The 14158-nt window shown below is 43.1% G+C and overlaps 2 protein-coding genes across 8 annotated transcripts in view; both read right to left on the reverse strand.

The window, feature by feature from the left end:
- Positions 1 to 5: 5 nt before the first annotated feature.
- LOC108493339 lies at positions 6 to 10222 on the reverse strand. Its single transcript, XM_017806626.1, has 10 exons — positions 10152 to 10222; positions 8699 to 8792; positions 7747 to 7878; positions 7454 to 7565; positions 6787 to 6860; positions 6021 to 6116; positions 5017 to 5066; positions 2018 to 2470; positions 1523 to 1571; positions 6 to 737 (listed from the first exon to the last, which is right to left on the reverse strand). The coding sequence occupies exons 1-10, from the start codon at positions 10182 to 10184 to the stop codon at positions 433 to 435; spliced, it is 1398 nt and encodes a 465-aa protein (XP_017662115.1). The 5' UTR covers positions 10185 to 10222; the 3' UTR covers positions 6 to 432.
- A 1652-nt stretch (positions 10223 to 11874) lies between these two features.
- OSBPL5 (oxysterol binding protein like 5) overlaps positions 11875 to 14158 on the reverse strand; it is a 177753-nt gene continuing 175469 nt past the window's right edge. For all 7 annotated transcript variants that reach the window (XM_017813172.1, XM_017813166.1, XM_017813136.1 and 4 more), the window contains one exon: positions 11875 to 13215. In XM_017813172.1, coding sequence (XP_017668661.1) covers positions 13080 to 13215 — 136 coding nt within the window. In that variant the 3' untranslated portion in view covers positions 11875 to 13079. The remainder of the gene's footprint in view (positions 13216 to 14158) is intronic.

The following is a 14158-nucleotide window of genomic DNA, read 5'->3' on the forward strand; positions in this document are numbered from 1 at the left end:
CCTGCTTCTCTCTCAACCAGGCTTTTATTGCCGTGCTTCGAACACAACGGTGCTAAGCAGACCGATACAAAACAAAACGGTACGAAGAAACCAAAGCACACATACTCTCAAAAGCAGCAGCAGCCTCTTTGTTCCCGCCAGACAGGCTAGGACAGCACGGCACTGCCACACACACAAAGGGAAGCAAGAGCCCCTCGCTCCCAAGCAGGCATCCGGCGCCTGAGTTCAATATTGTACAACTCAAAAGACCTTAGTGAATATCACAACCGGAGTCCGTGTAAGCACCGACAGTGCTAAATCCCTCCCAGCTCTCCGCATGAGGTGAGGAGGATATCAAGTCCATGCCATCACTTTTACTGGAGCTTGTTGATGTCCTCATTTAACAGAAGTTTGTAGACACATGTATGTACACAAGAGCATTTCTCAAGTTCCTCATAAACATTTATCTGTAGCTTCCGCTTTACTTATAATGTTATTACTTTTTAAAGTGTTCACTACATTATCATAAGCCTTCCTATCTATATGCTTCAACTCACTCAGTAACTTAATAATGCACTGTTTTTCTCCCAGTGTGTTTCTCCAGATGAGAAGCATCTGATAGGATTGTTCTTCTATATCATTATGAAAGTTATAAATAATTTTATCAATATCATTGTCATGCAGATGAGTTCTCATAAGCTGCCTCCAGTTTTTTGGTGGTACTTCCTTTATGAAGGCCTCAAAGCAAACTCTCCGTTCTGAAAGAAAAAACAACACACATCATCTTGGGTTTTAAGACACAGATTCTCTTTTTCATAGCTAATGTATGTGCTTTCCCTTTAATTTTCAGCCAACGCCTGCACAGACCGAACAGCAGCAGCAAGGCCAGGTTTGGCACCTAAGGAGCACCAGGTTTCCTTACTAAGAGATTGTAAAGACAGCTGAAGGTCTGTTGGGCTATACATCTTAAAAGAAGTCTCCTAAGACACCATTCAGCAAAGGTGGTTTTGAGGAATGCTTCACTGCCTGGCACTTTAGCTTAACAGGGCTACTCCACACTAGGCTTTAACCATAGGTTTGCCATCCCAAGGCCATCATGAGAAAAACCCACCTCTTGGACATCCAGCACAATTTGCTGGGTACAGGTAGATGTATGGGGATTTGATGGAGTCTTCCATGTCAGTGGACATTTGACAGAAAGATTTCCTGCTCTGACCTACCCCCCACTCACTAAAGCAGAGTACACTGCTGCAGTGCAGCCTTGTTTTAAAATATTTGTTAAAAAAAATTTGTACCATTCTTATTCTTAAAATCATGGCTCCCTGTGCAGAAAAGTCATGCTTTAAAAGTAGGACAATTCACGACAAGGATTACAACTTCTCTCAAGTGTAGCAATAATCCTGTTTCAGCATATTTTACAATTTACTAAAAGCCTTATAACTCTAAGCAGTATTCATTAGCCTCCCTACACTATTCTTTAAGCAGATTAGTCAACAGGAAACAAAACCAAATTCCAAGTACTGTCAATTTATGGAACACTTACCTTTTTGAGAGAGATCTTTAACAATTATTCGATGCTCTGGTTCTCGTACCTGTAATACAAAGTTGGACCATGACTCCAACATATCAGGGTGGTTCACTTACAATTATTCTTGACCTACTTGACAGCTTGCTTCTACAGCACACTCACCATTGGGAAGGGAAACAACGTTTCACAGCACAACTGAAAGTATTTGAGTAAAGAAAATTGCATGATGAAACAGCTCTGAAGTGAAGCAACAAGGCAACACATTTGCTGCTTTTGCTACAGAGCAGCTTCTATGTACATTTTGACAGGGAGATGAAAGACGCAGAGTAAATTAAATGTAAGGGATTGAAGTTTGCTTTCCCAAGATATCACTTTCCATACTTTCTATTACATCTTTAATGCAAAGTCTCCTCTATCATTCTGCCTGAAAACTCAAGAAATAGTTAAAAATGGAACTGAAATTACACATGTATTAGAGAAATCATGATAATTTCACATACACACACTTACCACACAATTTGCTGGTGTTCTAATACTTGATACATTAGATAGGTTATTCTGATGAAAAGCAGAATTCTGGCCAGGTTTTGATTGTAATGAAGACTCAGGAATCCTCCTCAACCACCTTAGCACACGGTGCTTCCAGTCCCCATGCAGGATGGTGCCCTGCTCAGTAAGTGCACTATCTTCCTCTGGTGATGTGTCTTCTACTTCCAAGTTAATATTGATTTGTTCTTGGCTCTCTGGGCTCTCACCACAGTTCTCATCCTCTGGGTTCATTGAGTTATTTGCAGATGCAGGTGTCTTCCTTTCTGGCAAAATGAGGCTTTCACTACAGCCCTCAGACTTCTGCAAAGAATAATAACATGCTTTAAGAGATGTTTCATAGGTAGGTCTACAAAGACAGTCTAGGGGAAGAAAAGAGAACACTTGAAACCACCAGATAGAGAAATAACAGGAGACCTGCTAATATGGCAAAGTTACAGCCTTCACAGAACTGGAGTTCAAATGGTTTTAGAGCCCAGCTCTTCACTTTAATGTCTGTTCTGCTCCCACTGGACTGTGGGGTAAGGCTCACAGGCTACCTCCACAAAAAATGCAGGAAACTTTTCCTGATGTTCTCTCTGATGTGGGATTTCTCTTGCTCCTCTCTAGGTACAGAAGTTTTGCACCTCTTGTAAGTTAGGAGGAAATTAAATTGCCTTGCTTCACCTGAGCTGACTTAACAGCAACAGGGGGCTCAAGCCTCTTGCTATGTCAAGGCTGGTGCTCTCACAACTTTTGCCAAGCTGATTATAGCCTATCAGCTCCATGTAGTGCACTAGTTTAGGCTTTCTTTGGCTGGATTAACTTTCCTGGCAGATTCACAAACTGGAATCAGTTGAAAGAAACCAGGGAGCACCAGTGCACATCACATAGCTTTTGTGAGGGGACAAAGAGGGAAGCAACCAAGGAAGGCTGCATCCATTTCAGCATTGCCAGTTCATTAAAGCATATGCCAAGGAGCACAGCCCCAACTCACCATGAACAGTACAAGTACAAAGCAGACTAGCATCTAACATATCAGCTAGTGCTAAAATCAGAAAGTTTTAGGAATATTGTTTTTAAGATGTGGAAAATGAGGGTGAAGAGTAACTGTTCTTCCCACGAGACGTGTGGTTTTTAAGGTACAGCCTCTGTGAGCATAAGCCAGTGTGGTTTCTGCTTGCACAAGGTCAGTGACCCACGTGTGACACCACCATATGACCGACATGCATAAGCAGGGATGTGAAGGGAACCTCCCCACACATCACACATGTAGTTGTACATCATTCTCATTGAAAACACTTTCTGTTAAGGGTGTAAACAGGTTAAAGAAATTGATCTTTTTTATAAAGCAGAGTTCTTAAATAGGAAGCCAAGTGACTGAAAATATATAGCACAGCTGACCATTTTGTTTCAAAATACAGCAGCAGCTATCAGAGTATTAGCAACTGTTGGGATTTTTTTTTCAGAGCTACATAAATTCACTGGTACTTTGGAAAGGACAGTGTGTTGGTGCCAAAATACCTGGTCTCAGAATTCTATCAGTGTAACTCTCCTTAGCAAATAAGCTATTACAGCAGCATGAACACTCCAAGTGCACAGACACTCCATCTCAAGTCTGTGACAGCTCTTACACAAGAGCTAAGTGTCTCCATGCACCAATTTGTAATTGCATTATTCTACTGTCTTTTAATTCAAATTAAAGGGATGTTATATTTGCCTATTCCTGTGCTACAGCTTTTTGACCAGGTTTTCTGTCTTCAGCTTCTACAAATACATGAAGTACTGCAAATCTCGCCAGGGGGTGGGGGGGAGACAACCTAGCAAAAAAGTGTAGGTGATCGACATATTTGAGCCACTTACGGACCTTAAAAAGGAGATCAGAGTTTAAGGTGATACTTTTAAACATATTTTTTCAATTCTGTTTCTTCAGTCTTCAAGTATTTTTTACATAATTACAATGCATTTAATTGTTCAAAATGTCTAATTGGTAGCATTAGATGAGCTCACACACTGAGTGAGTAGTGTATTGGGAGGAGGATAAGAAAAGCAGCAGGGAGAAGTAGTGTTGTACACATGCTATGAGAGTAATCTGGATATTTTTCTTAGATCCTCATCAAGACTAAAATTGGTTTTACACCTTGGCACTACACATCATTAACTGTACTGCTAAGACTGAGCTAATTTCTGCCTCAGAGTGCTCTTAGGAGTATAGGTTCTAACTAGAGAAGCTAAAGCTAGACTAGGTAAATACAAACTAATTTTGTATTTATATTGCAAAATGCTAGATTAGCACTAGTGGGTTTTTTTCCTACTGAAACAGTAAAGTTCTGAAATATGTTTGACTACAGCAGGCCAGGGTATATCCAGCTTTACAGTGGAACACGTGCTAGCAGCCAGCCTTAGCTTGGTAAACCATTTTTAGGGATGCACTTTGGAACTGGCATGCTCTTAGCCCCAAATTCCTCACCTTATGGGACTATTTAGAGCCAAAAAGTTAGACTGTTCTGGTCTGTAGATTCTGACATGAGCCCAAAGGCAGGAAGGCTCAGTCACTTTACTGGACCAAGAGTAGTAGGTCTTATGAACAAAATTTTTTTGTTAAATTGCAATAAAAGTTTGAACACCACCATGCAGGTAACTGGTAGCTGACACTGATTGCAGAACACATGTGAAAGAGCAAAAAAACTAAATTGGATCAAGATATCATCTGGAGACAGTCTGAAATGAAAGCTTGAATCTCATCTAATTTTTTTCTGCTTTCAAAACATCCTGGTCACAGGATGTGAAGTGTTTCCAAGGGAAGTATTGGAAAGCCCAACTGTAGAAGACACATGCAGCTAATCAGGCCCTTGCTAATATCTGCCCTGTATGAATCACAATTTCTTGCATCACAGGAACACATCCTACCGGAGGTCTACAGTGAGACAAACATTGAGGGCTGTGCATCAAGTACAATTAAGCAGTGCACAATTAAACTGCACAAAACTGAGATGAAACATTTGATCTATCACATACTTATCAGCTGAAGCAGCTGAAAAACAAAATAAGTGTCTAAGAAACTTTTAAGAATTGCAGCAACTTAAACATAGATGAATTCACGCAAGATTTATACACAATAGAAACTTTTGTAACACAAACCAAAACTTGTACAAGCCATTAAGTTTCCTTAATGTCATACATTTCATGACACTAATACTCTTAGCTTCCACCAACAGCACAAACACTGTGCCTTCATAGAGAGAAGAGTCCCACTTAGTAAAATGCAGACAATAAGATGCAGTTTAAGTCACTCTTGCATGCTCCCCCACTCCAGCTTATGCAGCATTTTTGTGGGCTATTGCAATACAGAAAAGATAGAAATTGTTTTTACTGCAATACAATTGGTAAAGCATGATTTGAATAAAGTTAGCATTCAAAATTCAGACCAATTTTTAACATTATTCTAACTACACTAGTTGCAAAAACACCTTAATGCACAGTAGTGGAAAGAGAAATTTCCAAGGAAAACAGCTCAATTTCACTAAAAGAATAAATTCACACAGGACTTATCAACCTAACATTCACCTTCATTAAGAGGCTGAAATGATGAAAGGGCAACAATTTGTAGAAAAATCTCCACATCCAAATGCAGAGAACAAAAGTAGTTAATGAACTAATTAGTTGCTACTTTTTGCACCATGCATCTGAGCTGACACAGGTTTTTGTCTTTGCCAATACCAGGCAAGTAGATAGGAAAAGTCCTTTTTAAGGACCTAATTATAATCTTGCTTTGAAGTAAAGGCATCTGTCAGCAAAATAACGATGCTCAGTTAAGGTTTATGCATTTTATTTACTTAACAAAACTACTCTTCTTCAATCACATGCTAAGTGAACTAGAGCTTAAAAAGGTCCCCTATAAAAGTAACACAAACTCCAGAGATAGCCCTAGTGCATGCTTTACCTAATTCTGGAAAGCAAATTTTATGGAGAAGAATCAAGTAGTTACCTTTATCACACTTCAACTTTTTAAATACCAAGAACAGCAAAACCATAACAACCACCAAAATGATTGGAAGAATAACCCAAGAAAGAGCTGTGCTTCCTGTGAAGGAAAAAGAAATAAAATTAGTACTGAAGCAGCCCCCCAAAAAGATATTCCTTGCTGTCCTAGGAAACAGCCTAAGCCCAGCACTAGTCAACAACTCTGCTAGCTTGTCCTGGAAGAGGCACTGGGGACTTTCAGCTGACCTGAATGTGCAAGCACTCGTTTACACTGCACATCATTACCCCAAAGGCAGCAGGGGATTCTGCATAGACCTGCAACACAACTTCTACAAGGTCTTCCAGACAGACACTTAAAAGGGGAAACAAGTATGCAAAAGGTGACAGCAAGCTTGAGGTACTGTAACATAGATGGTGTCAGTTCAGTCTTCCTCTGGTCTGGCAGAAGCTATCTACCAGCAGAAGAGAAAGCTATTCCATACACAGCTTCTCAGGCATAGGAAACGTATCTAGAACCTTCAGCAGTATCACCCTTGCAACTTTGAAAACCCTGGCAACACGTGTAGCTTTTCACCCAGTGAAACTTAAGATGGTTTGTCACTCCAATGCCTTTGAGAGTTTGTCTTTAGCAAGTAACTCCCAGACTAAAACACAGAAGCTGTTAAATATGTTACAGTAGTTCAAACCACTGTTTTACAGACTGCTATGGTGTTATTAGCCTGAAGCCACAGACCCAACAAACCAAGCTGAGTGGGATTTCTGTACCAGACCTTGATCCGGTAAGTCACATCCTAGGCCTGTAGTAGCATTGCAGTTCCGGTCGATTTCTTTGCCTTCCGGATACCTGCAGTGGACGGCAACACAGGGTTGTATCAACATTTCCAGAGCAACATGCAGCTCTGTATAGACCTGACTTGTTTCAGGCAGAGCTTAGAGGCATAAACAGATAACTTTGTTAGAAGTGCACCTTTAAACAACCCAAGATAGTACTACAAGATTAAATAGAAGCAGAGCAGATAAAGCTCAAGTATGTTAGCTTATAAGTAGGGGGGGGGAATGCAAAAACCAAACCACAGTAGATGCATTATTCATGCACAGTTAGTTGCCTTCAACAGGTAGTTCTACTTCCCAAAATTTTTGACTGGGTGCTAGAAAGCTTATTCAAGTGTGTACCTGGGGAAATGCTTATCTGAAGACATGAAAAGTGCAAGCTTGCAGCCATAAGCAACAAGCACAACAATACCCAAGTTCATGTCTTTTTAGGTCTCAACTTCACATATTTTGACACCTGAAATTTAAATGCATGAGTAATACCACTTGGCTTCAGGGCAATTATTTACAGCCAGATAACATGTGTTAGCTATTGGCACTGATTGGGCCACAGGTCTAACATTCCCTAGAAAGAAAACAGTCACTTATATTCTTTATCAAACTTACATTTTATTGTGTCTCTGACATATTTCACAGCTCTTGTCAGTGCAGAAATACCCTTGTTTGCACTCACATTCAGTATTGTGTGTCAGGGTACAGGGTCTCACAGTTACTTGATCTAAAAAAAAAACATAAAAATTACAAAGTAAATATAAAAGATATGACTCTACAACTGTGCAAAAATTATACTCATATCATAAAGGCAATTTCTTTCTAAGTTCAATAATCTCAACGAGGATCAGATTTTCCACATTAAAAAGGGGAAAGGGTTAAGGCTTCATCAAAATCGTGCTCGGTACCATCTTTGCACTGTCTGCATGACAAGCATTCGTCCAAGCCGTTCTTGTGGGCGGTATAACTTTCTCCTTCCTTGCAAGGGTGACATTTTCCTCTCAAATGTGGAGCACTGCAGTGCTCAGCAGCAAAAGTACCTGGGGAAGAAGAGAACCGGCAGCAGCAGTCTCAAGGGATCTTTTAAACAGACAAAGGGCTATAACAGGATGTTACAACACAAACCCATTTTGAGGAGAGTCCAACCCCTCCTCACAAATGAATCATGTGCCACATGAACCAGCACAGGAGAGTCAGGAGGCATATTCCCAGTTTGCTGCTCAGGCAAGGAGCGGTGCCAGACGAGGCATACAGCCAGGCCTCTGCTGGGACACACAGGGGACAAGGATGACTCTCTGCAACAGCTTAGAGTCAGCTATATGGCCAGCACCATCTCTGAAGGAGCTGATGAGCACAGAGAGAACTGCTTGTAAGAACTACTCTTCTCCTTTCTCTGAATTACCTCTAAATAGCCCTCTGATGCTCTATAGGGGCAGGGTACTTCTCAACACAAAACTCCTTAACTCTGCACACACTGAGCAAGGAGGGGAGAGCAAAACCAGACTCAAGTTTTACCTACAGACACAGAAATACCACAATTCCTCATGGCTTGTTCTTTGTGCTAACTGTGTTTTGTTAACAAAAAACCCAACCAAACAATACCCAATTTCGAACACTTTATTTTCAACCACGAGCAGAGTTTTCCTGGCTTGCTGCCAAGGCACCTCTCGCAGTCATCACCTGTCACACAAGGGACTCTTGCTTCAAAATGGAGTCCAGCCTTAACAGCCCCAAGAAGCCATCACAGCTCCAGATGGGCTTACACTTTCACCAGATGAAACCGTAAAAAACAATAGTGATCAGTCATCTCCATGAGAAAGAAACATGACCATTATCAGCTGTAGCTTCTCAAAGTCTTACCTGCTGGACAAGATACACAGCAGTGTCCTTCATGGAAGTACTCTCCCTCTTCACAGTTCTTTGCTCGGGTTCCAGGCATTGTCAGCAGCATAACCTACAGCAAAGACAAACAGGCATTTGAGTGAATCATCCTCCCAGGACATGATAACCATCTCAGGGAGATGAAACAGTAAAGACTTGGAAACACATTCAGAAGTTTATGGGAAGCCACAGAGGAAACCCAAACTAATTTCTGCTAAGTGCTGCTCACAGCAGTAATTGCAATCACAAAGTTGGGGTTAAAGCACCACCGTGCAGCAGCTGATGGGTTTTAGACAACTATTGCCACAGATCCCTGACTCCATTTAAAATTCTGTTCTCCTTCCACTAGTTCACTGCAATGGAACTTCAGAGGCCTAAGTTTCTGCCACATGCAAGGCATTCGTTTCTCCCTCCTCCCATCTTTTTAATTCATGGGGATCAGTGTTAGTCTTCCCCCCCTCCACCCCCGCAAAATGGAGGATACGCCCCAGAGACCTCATCCAGCATTTCTCACTGTAATCGTAAGCAGAAGGCAAGTTGAGTCATTAACAAAAATAACTTACTGTAGCCACAGGAGCATTGGGAATGTTTACACACACACATATATTTTTACATATGTTTATTATTATTAATTTTTTTTAAGAGGAACAGGCCCGCGGGGCACACGCCCTGAGCGCCTCGCAGGTAGGCGAGCGCGGAGCTCGGTTTCGAGACACCAAAGTACATCCCTCACTTGTAAACCGTAAGAGAGAGAAGGTCCTAGAACAGATGCAGGGGGAGAGGAAGGGACAGCCGCGGAGGTTCCCGCCGCTAATTGCCATCAGCGGGCAATTTCCAAGCTGAAATCAAGAGCTCGGCTCCCGCAGCTGCGCTCTTTCAACTCTCTCCCTGGGAGACTGAAAGTCTTTCCTGTAATCGCGTAGTTCAGGAAACTTCCAGTTTCACAGTTTCACCAAGGACAATTATAAAGCTCACTCCTGACTTGTAATTTTCTTTTTTTTTTTCCGAGGAGAGAAGGAAAGGCGGCAGCAACTGCCTTAGGGAGAGACTCGGAGGACGCGTCACTAGTCCCTACTCCCTTCAGAGGGTTCCCCGCAACCCGGGGCTGGGTTCACAGCAGCTGCCCTTCCTTATCCTTTTTAGGTTTAGGAAACCCACATAATCAGGATCCCCGAAGTTTCAAGCAACACAAACAAAAAGTTCAGGTAAGTTACTAAAGTCTCTTGAGGAAGACGAGGGTAGGACAACCTGCAAGGCTCCTCCACTCCGGACTTGGAGGAAGCCTCTTTTCCCGTCAAAAGGAGGGATTTGGCTACGGACAGGTGCCAGTCCCCACTCGCGGCGGGCAGGTTGAGGACGAGACCCTGCCTGCAGACAGCGGCCAGAGACTCCCACCCTGCGGCCCGGCCAGAGCCCCTCACCCGGCACTCACCAGCAGCAGCCCCGCCGCTCCTCCGGCTGCCATCGCGGCTCCCGGCCCGGCACTGCCCGTCCTGCCTCCGCTCGGCGCGGCCGGGGGGAGGCGCCGGCTCTGCCCCTTTATCCGCCCCCGCGGGCGGCCGCCCCCGCCCGGACAGCGACCCGTCCCAGGGGCGCCGTGCCCCCCCCACGGAGCCGAGGGAAACCAGGCCGTGCCTTGGGACCGCCCCGGTAACACGCTTTGCACCTATCGAGAGCAGGCAGAATCCACGGTGGGATACGGCGCGATCCGTGCCCTTCCACCCAAAAAAGCTCGCGCGCTGACGGGCTGCTCACTGATCACGAAAAGGAGGGCAGAAGGATGGACGGGGAATTTTCCCAACGACGCACAAACTGGGTTTTCTAACGCCCTGAACTGGTTCTCAGCTTTTCCCCCAGCAGATATTCCTCCCAGAGAAATAACATTTCTGAACGTGATTTTCCTCAAGAATACTCTTTATCTTCCATGTGCATGTATCCGGTATGAACATTCACCTCAAGATGTTGAAATTGGATTAAAATTAATGGCACAAGGATTTATAGACTGTTCCTTTTTGGATTATTTTTAATACCCTGTGGCAGCAGCAGTAAATGTTGGAAACTTCTACTCTGCTCATGCATAATTAGTTTATGTAAGTTGATAATTTCTTTCACTGAATTGCTCCTTTTGTGGCAAGTGTTTTACTTAACTGCAGTAACAAGTCCCAGTGAAATCCCTGTGGATGCGTAGCCTGGTAAAATGGAAATGATCCAAACAATTTCAAGCATTTGCTTTTACACCTACCGGATGCTTCCTCTCAGCACTGCTTCTCTTTGGTTCAGGTGGGCATGGGCTGTTTTCTTTTCCCTGTTGTTGTTTCAGTAAGCATTTCTCAAACCCACACACAGTTGTATCCAAGAGATGTAAATAGCCCTACAGAAGCAGAGAGGCTCCTATCTTTAACTCAAATAATTCCAAAGCAGGATGTGTGTGATGAGGAAAGCTGTGCTGACAGGCCAGAGATGTGCTGACTTGCTGAAGCATTCAAAGGATATTAGCAGATGTGTTTGCACAGTGAACACTTTCAAGGTGCATACAGGACTTTGCATAGCCTGACAGCCAGAGGTGGGGGGACCCCATCTCATCAAGTTTTATCTGTGGCACAGGTCAGACTTCCTCAGAAAGGGTGACTAGGATGATGTCCTTCAAAAAGACACCCAATCTGAATCAATAATGTTGACATTCTTGAAGTATGATTCCTCAAGGATCAAGAATCCTTTGGTTTTCTGGAGACTTTTGCTAACAAGAGTCACTCACCTTTTATTATTTGTGATCAGTTCCCTGATGGCTTCCAGATGCCAGCTCTCATCCTGTCCATGTCAGAGAGCTGTGGTTCTCTTCCTGGAAGTATCTATTTGCTGTCATCAAGTCACCTCCTTAATATAAAGGTTTTCTAAATCCAAGACAAGTCTGTACATTTACATGTACAACAGTGAAAACCAAGGCAACCACTTTTCTTTCTGAGGAAGTTGCTACAATTAGAAGACACAAACAATTTCAGCCAGAGGGGGATCAAAATGCTATTGCTGTTCTAACTTATGGCCTGTGTCTGAGATTCTTGGAGGCCTTTTCCTGTAGATTTTCCTCTAAAAAGTGATTTACTTGTAAAACACTATCAAATACAAAGCCAAAAATAATTTGTCAGATAGACTGTCAGTGAAAGTTGTGTGTAGTTTTATTTCAACATATCAAGCACAAACAGGTGTCCCCTAACTGGGGAGTATGACAAGGAATGTACTTAAAAATTTGGAAACATTTACATTGAAAGATAGCCCAGACTGGCACCACCACTAAGTATTTTAAGGCTGTATATATAGCAGTACTTACCACTTGGAACTACTTCAGGCCAGAAAAGAAAGGCTTAGTATTGTCCGCAGTCTACAGAAAATATTGCAAATCTTTAAAAAATGGTGTAAAATAGGAAGACTATTAACAGAGTTGAACAATGCAGTGGCAAAACCCTCTCTCTTTCCTGACCTTTGACGAAAAATGTGCCTAAGACCGAACACACATACACCTATATCTCTCCCATCCTTCTCACCTATGCTGGGGCAGTGGATTTCTCTCTACAATGCTAGTGTGTGATATTATAAAACAGCCATATAGCAAATAATAACAATAATAGTAAGTGACCAGATTTTACAAACAGGCATATCTGACGTTACACTCGATGGGCCAGATCCAGTACACCAGTCAGCTCCGCAAACAAACAAGGAGCTTTCACTGAATACTTCCCATTTCCTAAAGAGGAATGGCTCTAGGAAATTGTGCATATTTACAGTTCCTGTGGAATGGAAAATAAAACACATCCTGAGGTCTCATTCTGTGTGTGACAAAACAGATCATGACTTAATATCCCGGGGGTGGATTTTTGGACCAAGTGTGCTCCCTCCCATAATTAATTAAAGGCAGCCGGACAGGCACCATGGACATCAATTCTTTACAGCTCCCCAACTGCACTCCCTCACTCCTGGAGCTATGACCCAGGCCGGTGTGACCTTTCCAAAACACTGGGGTGTTTACCATTTTGGGGTTACCAATACTGCTGGGTAATTATTAATTGCATCAGAAAATGACAAGACATAGAAAACAAATTGCACAATTAAAGCTACATTTGGCTTCAGCATTAAGGCCCGTACAGGTTAAGAGGTCCTTGAAGATGTACATGTAAAAGGCAAAAATGACAAAATCTGCAGGAACAAAGTTTTGCAGGTTCCTAGGTCCCTTTTTAACCTCGTTTTTCCACTTTCTTCCACCTCTGCCGCGTTGGTTCTAAAGTGCTTTGGTGCCTCTCTGGGCTCCTTGCGCGAGTGGCCCCCCTCCTGCAGCCAGTAATCATTATTGCTGCCAAACGTAGTGATTTTATTTGAAGACATAATTAATGAATAGTTGACACGTAAGAAAGATGCAGAGGAGAAACCAACAGCGAGAGTCCAGGAGGAAGCTTTCAGAAGAGGCCTTCCTGTGGAAGGACTTTTTGTTCAGAGCACTGAGGTTTCTGGAAAAGAAAGCAGCACGATTATTTGTGGGTTGGAGGGAGGTGTGCATTCACACGTGTGCACATGCCCAGAACTTCCACATAAGGAGGGAGACACCTTCACAGGTACAGCACTGTGCCCCCACAGACTCTACCTCCCTCTTTGTTTTAACAGAGAGATTAGTACTTCTGTCTGGAGCTGGATCAGGCAGAGCATGCTGATTGGCATTGGAAGATGTAAGGGCACAAAACCCAAGAAATCACTTTATTCAGCACTCATAATCCTATGCCCTATACTTCCCAAATACAAGAGCCTGCCTTGGACACCCCCAAGAGCTAGAGAAGCTAAAGCCATGTCACCAGTGGCTCTGGCATCTAGAAATGGTGGGCCTCATGTGTGATCCCACCACAGTGAAGCCTCAGGAGAGCTGGATAATACACAGTGGGGAACCAGCAGGGCTCCCTGGAGCAGATGTAGCAGTTAATAACTCCCCTGTCCCGGCTACAGGTGTCTGCAGGGTAAAGCTGCTTGTCAGCAGCAGGTGTGGTCACTACTTCCCTCAGACAGCAATTAGCCATTTAAACAAAATGTGGGAAGTTAGTGCTTTTCACCATGGAGTCCAGTTTTTCAGACCACATGCCTGCATCTCTACAGAAAACCAAGGAAATCAGAAACATGCTCTACAAGAAGGGAGACCTCACACCTTTTTGGCCAGCAGAGATTTATTTGTAGCCAGGACACGGCCCAGCCCCTCCCAACTTCTGCAGCTGTTTTGCAGTCTGGAATGCTATGAGGTGTGAAACATGCTGAGGTGAAGATTTTTGGCCATAAAGACTCTTAAGAGGAAGGGATTTCCCCACTGTTTCAAGCAGGGAATGGGTTTGTCTTTGTGTGTTAATTAGCTACTTATAGAAACAACTGTTAAATGCAATCCAGCAGGTGATAGAGACCCTCCAAAGGCCA

The sequence above is a fragment of the Lepidothrix coronata genome, unplaced genomic scaffold (genome assembly GCF_001604755.1).
Source record: "Lepidothrix coronata isolate B3197 unplaced genomic scaffold, Lepidothrix_coronata-1.0 Scaffold1, whole genome shotgun sequence".
Taxonomy (NCBI): Eukaryota; Metazoa; Chordata; class Aves; order Passeriformes; family Pipridae; genus Lepidothrix; species Lepidothrix coronata.

What these genes read in the sequence shown, in the direction of transcription:
- LOC108493339 (XM_017806626.1), bottom strand. Translation starts at nt 10,184, where the DNA reads ATGGCAGCCGGAGGAGCGGCGGGGCTGCTGCTG. An exon ending in ATGCAGACAGTGCAAAGATG is followed by an intron (nt 7,566 to 7,746) that starts GTACCGAGCACG and finishes TTTTTTTTTTAG; the next exon opens with ATCAAGTAACTGTGAGACCC. An exon ending in AAATGTTTCATCTCAGTTTT is followed by an intron (nt 2,471 to 5,016) that starts GTGCAGTTTAAT and finishes CCATATTAGCAG; the next exon opens with GTCTCCTGTTATTTCTCTAT.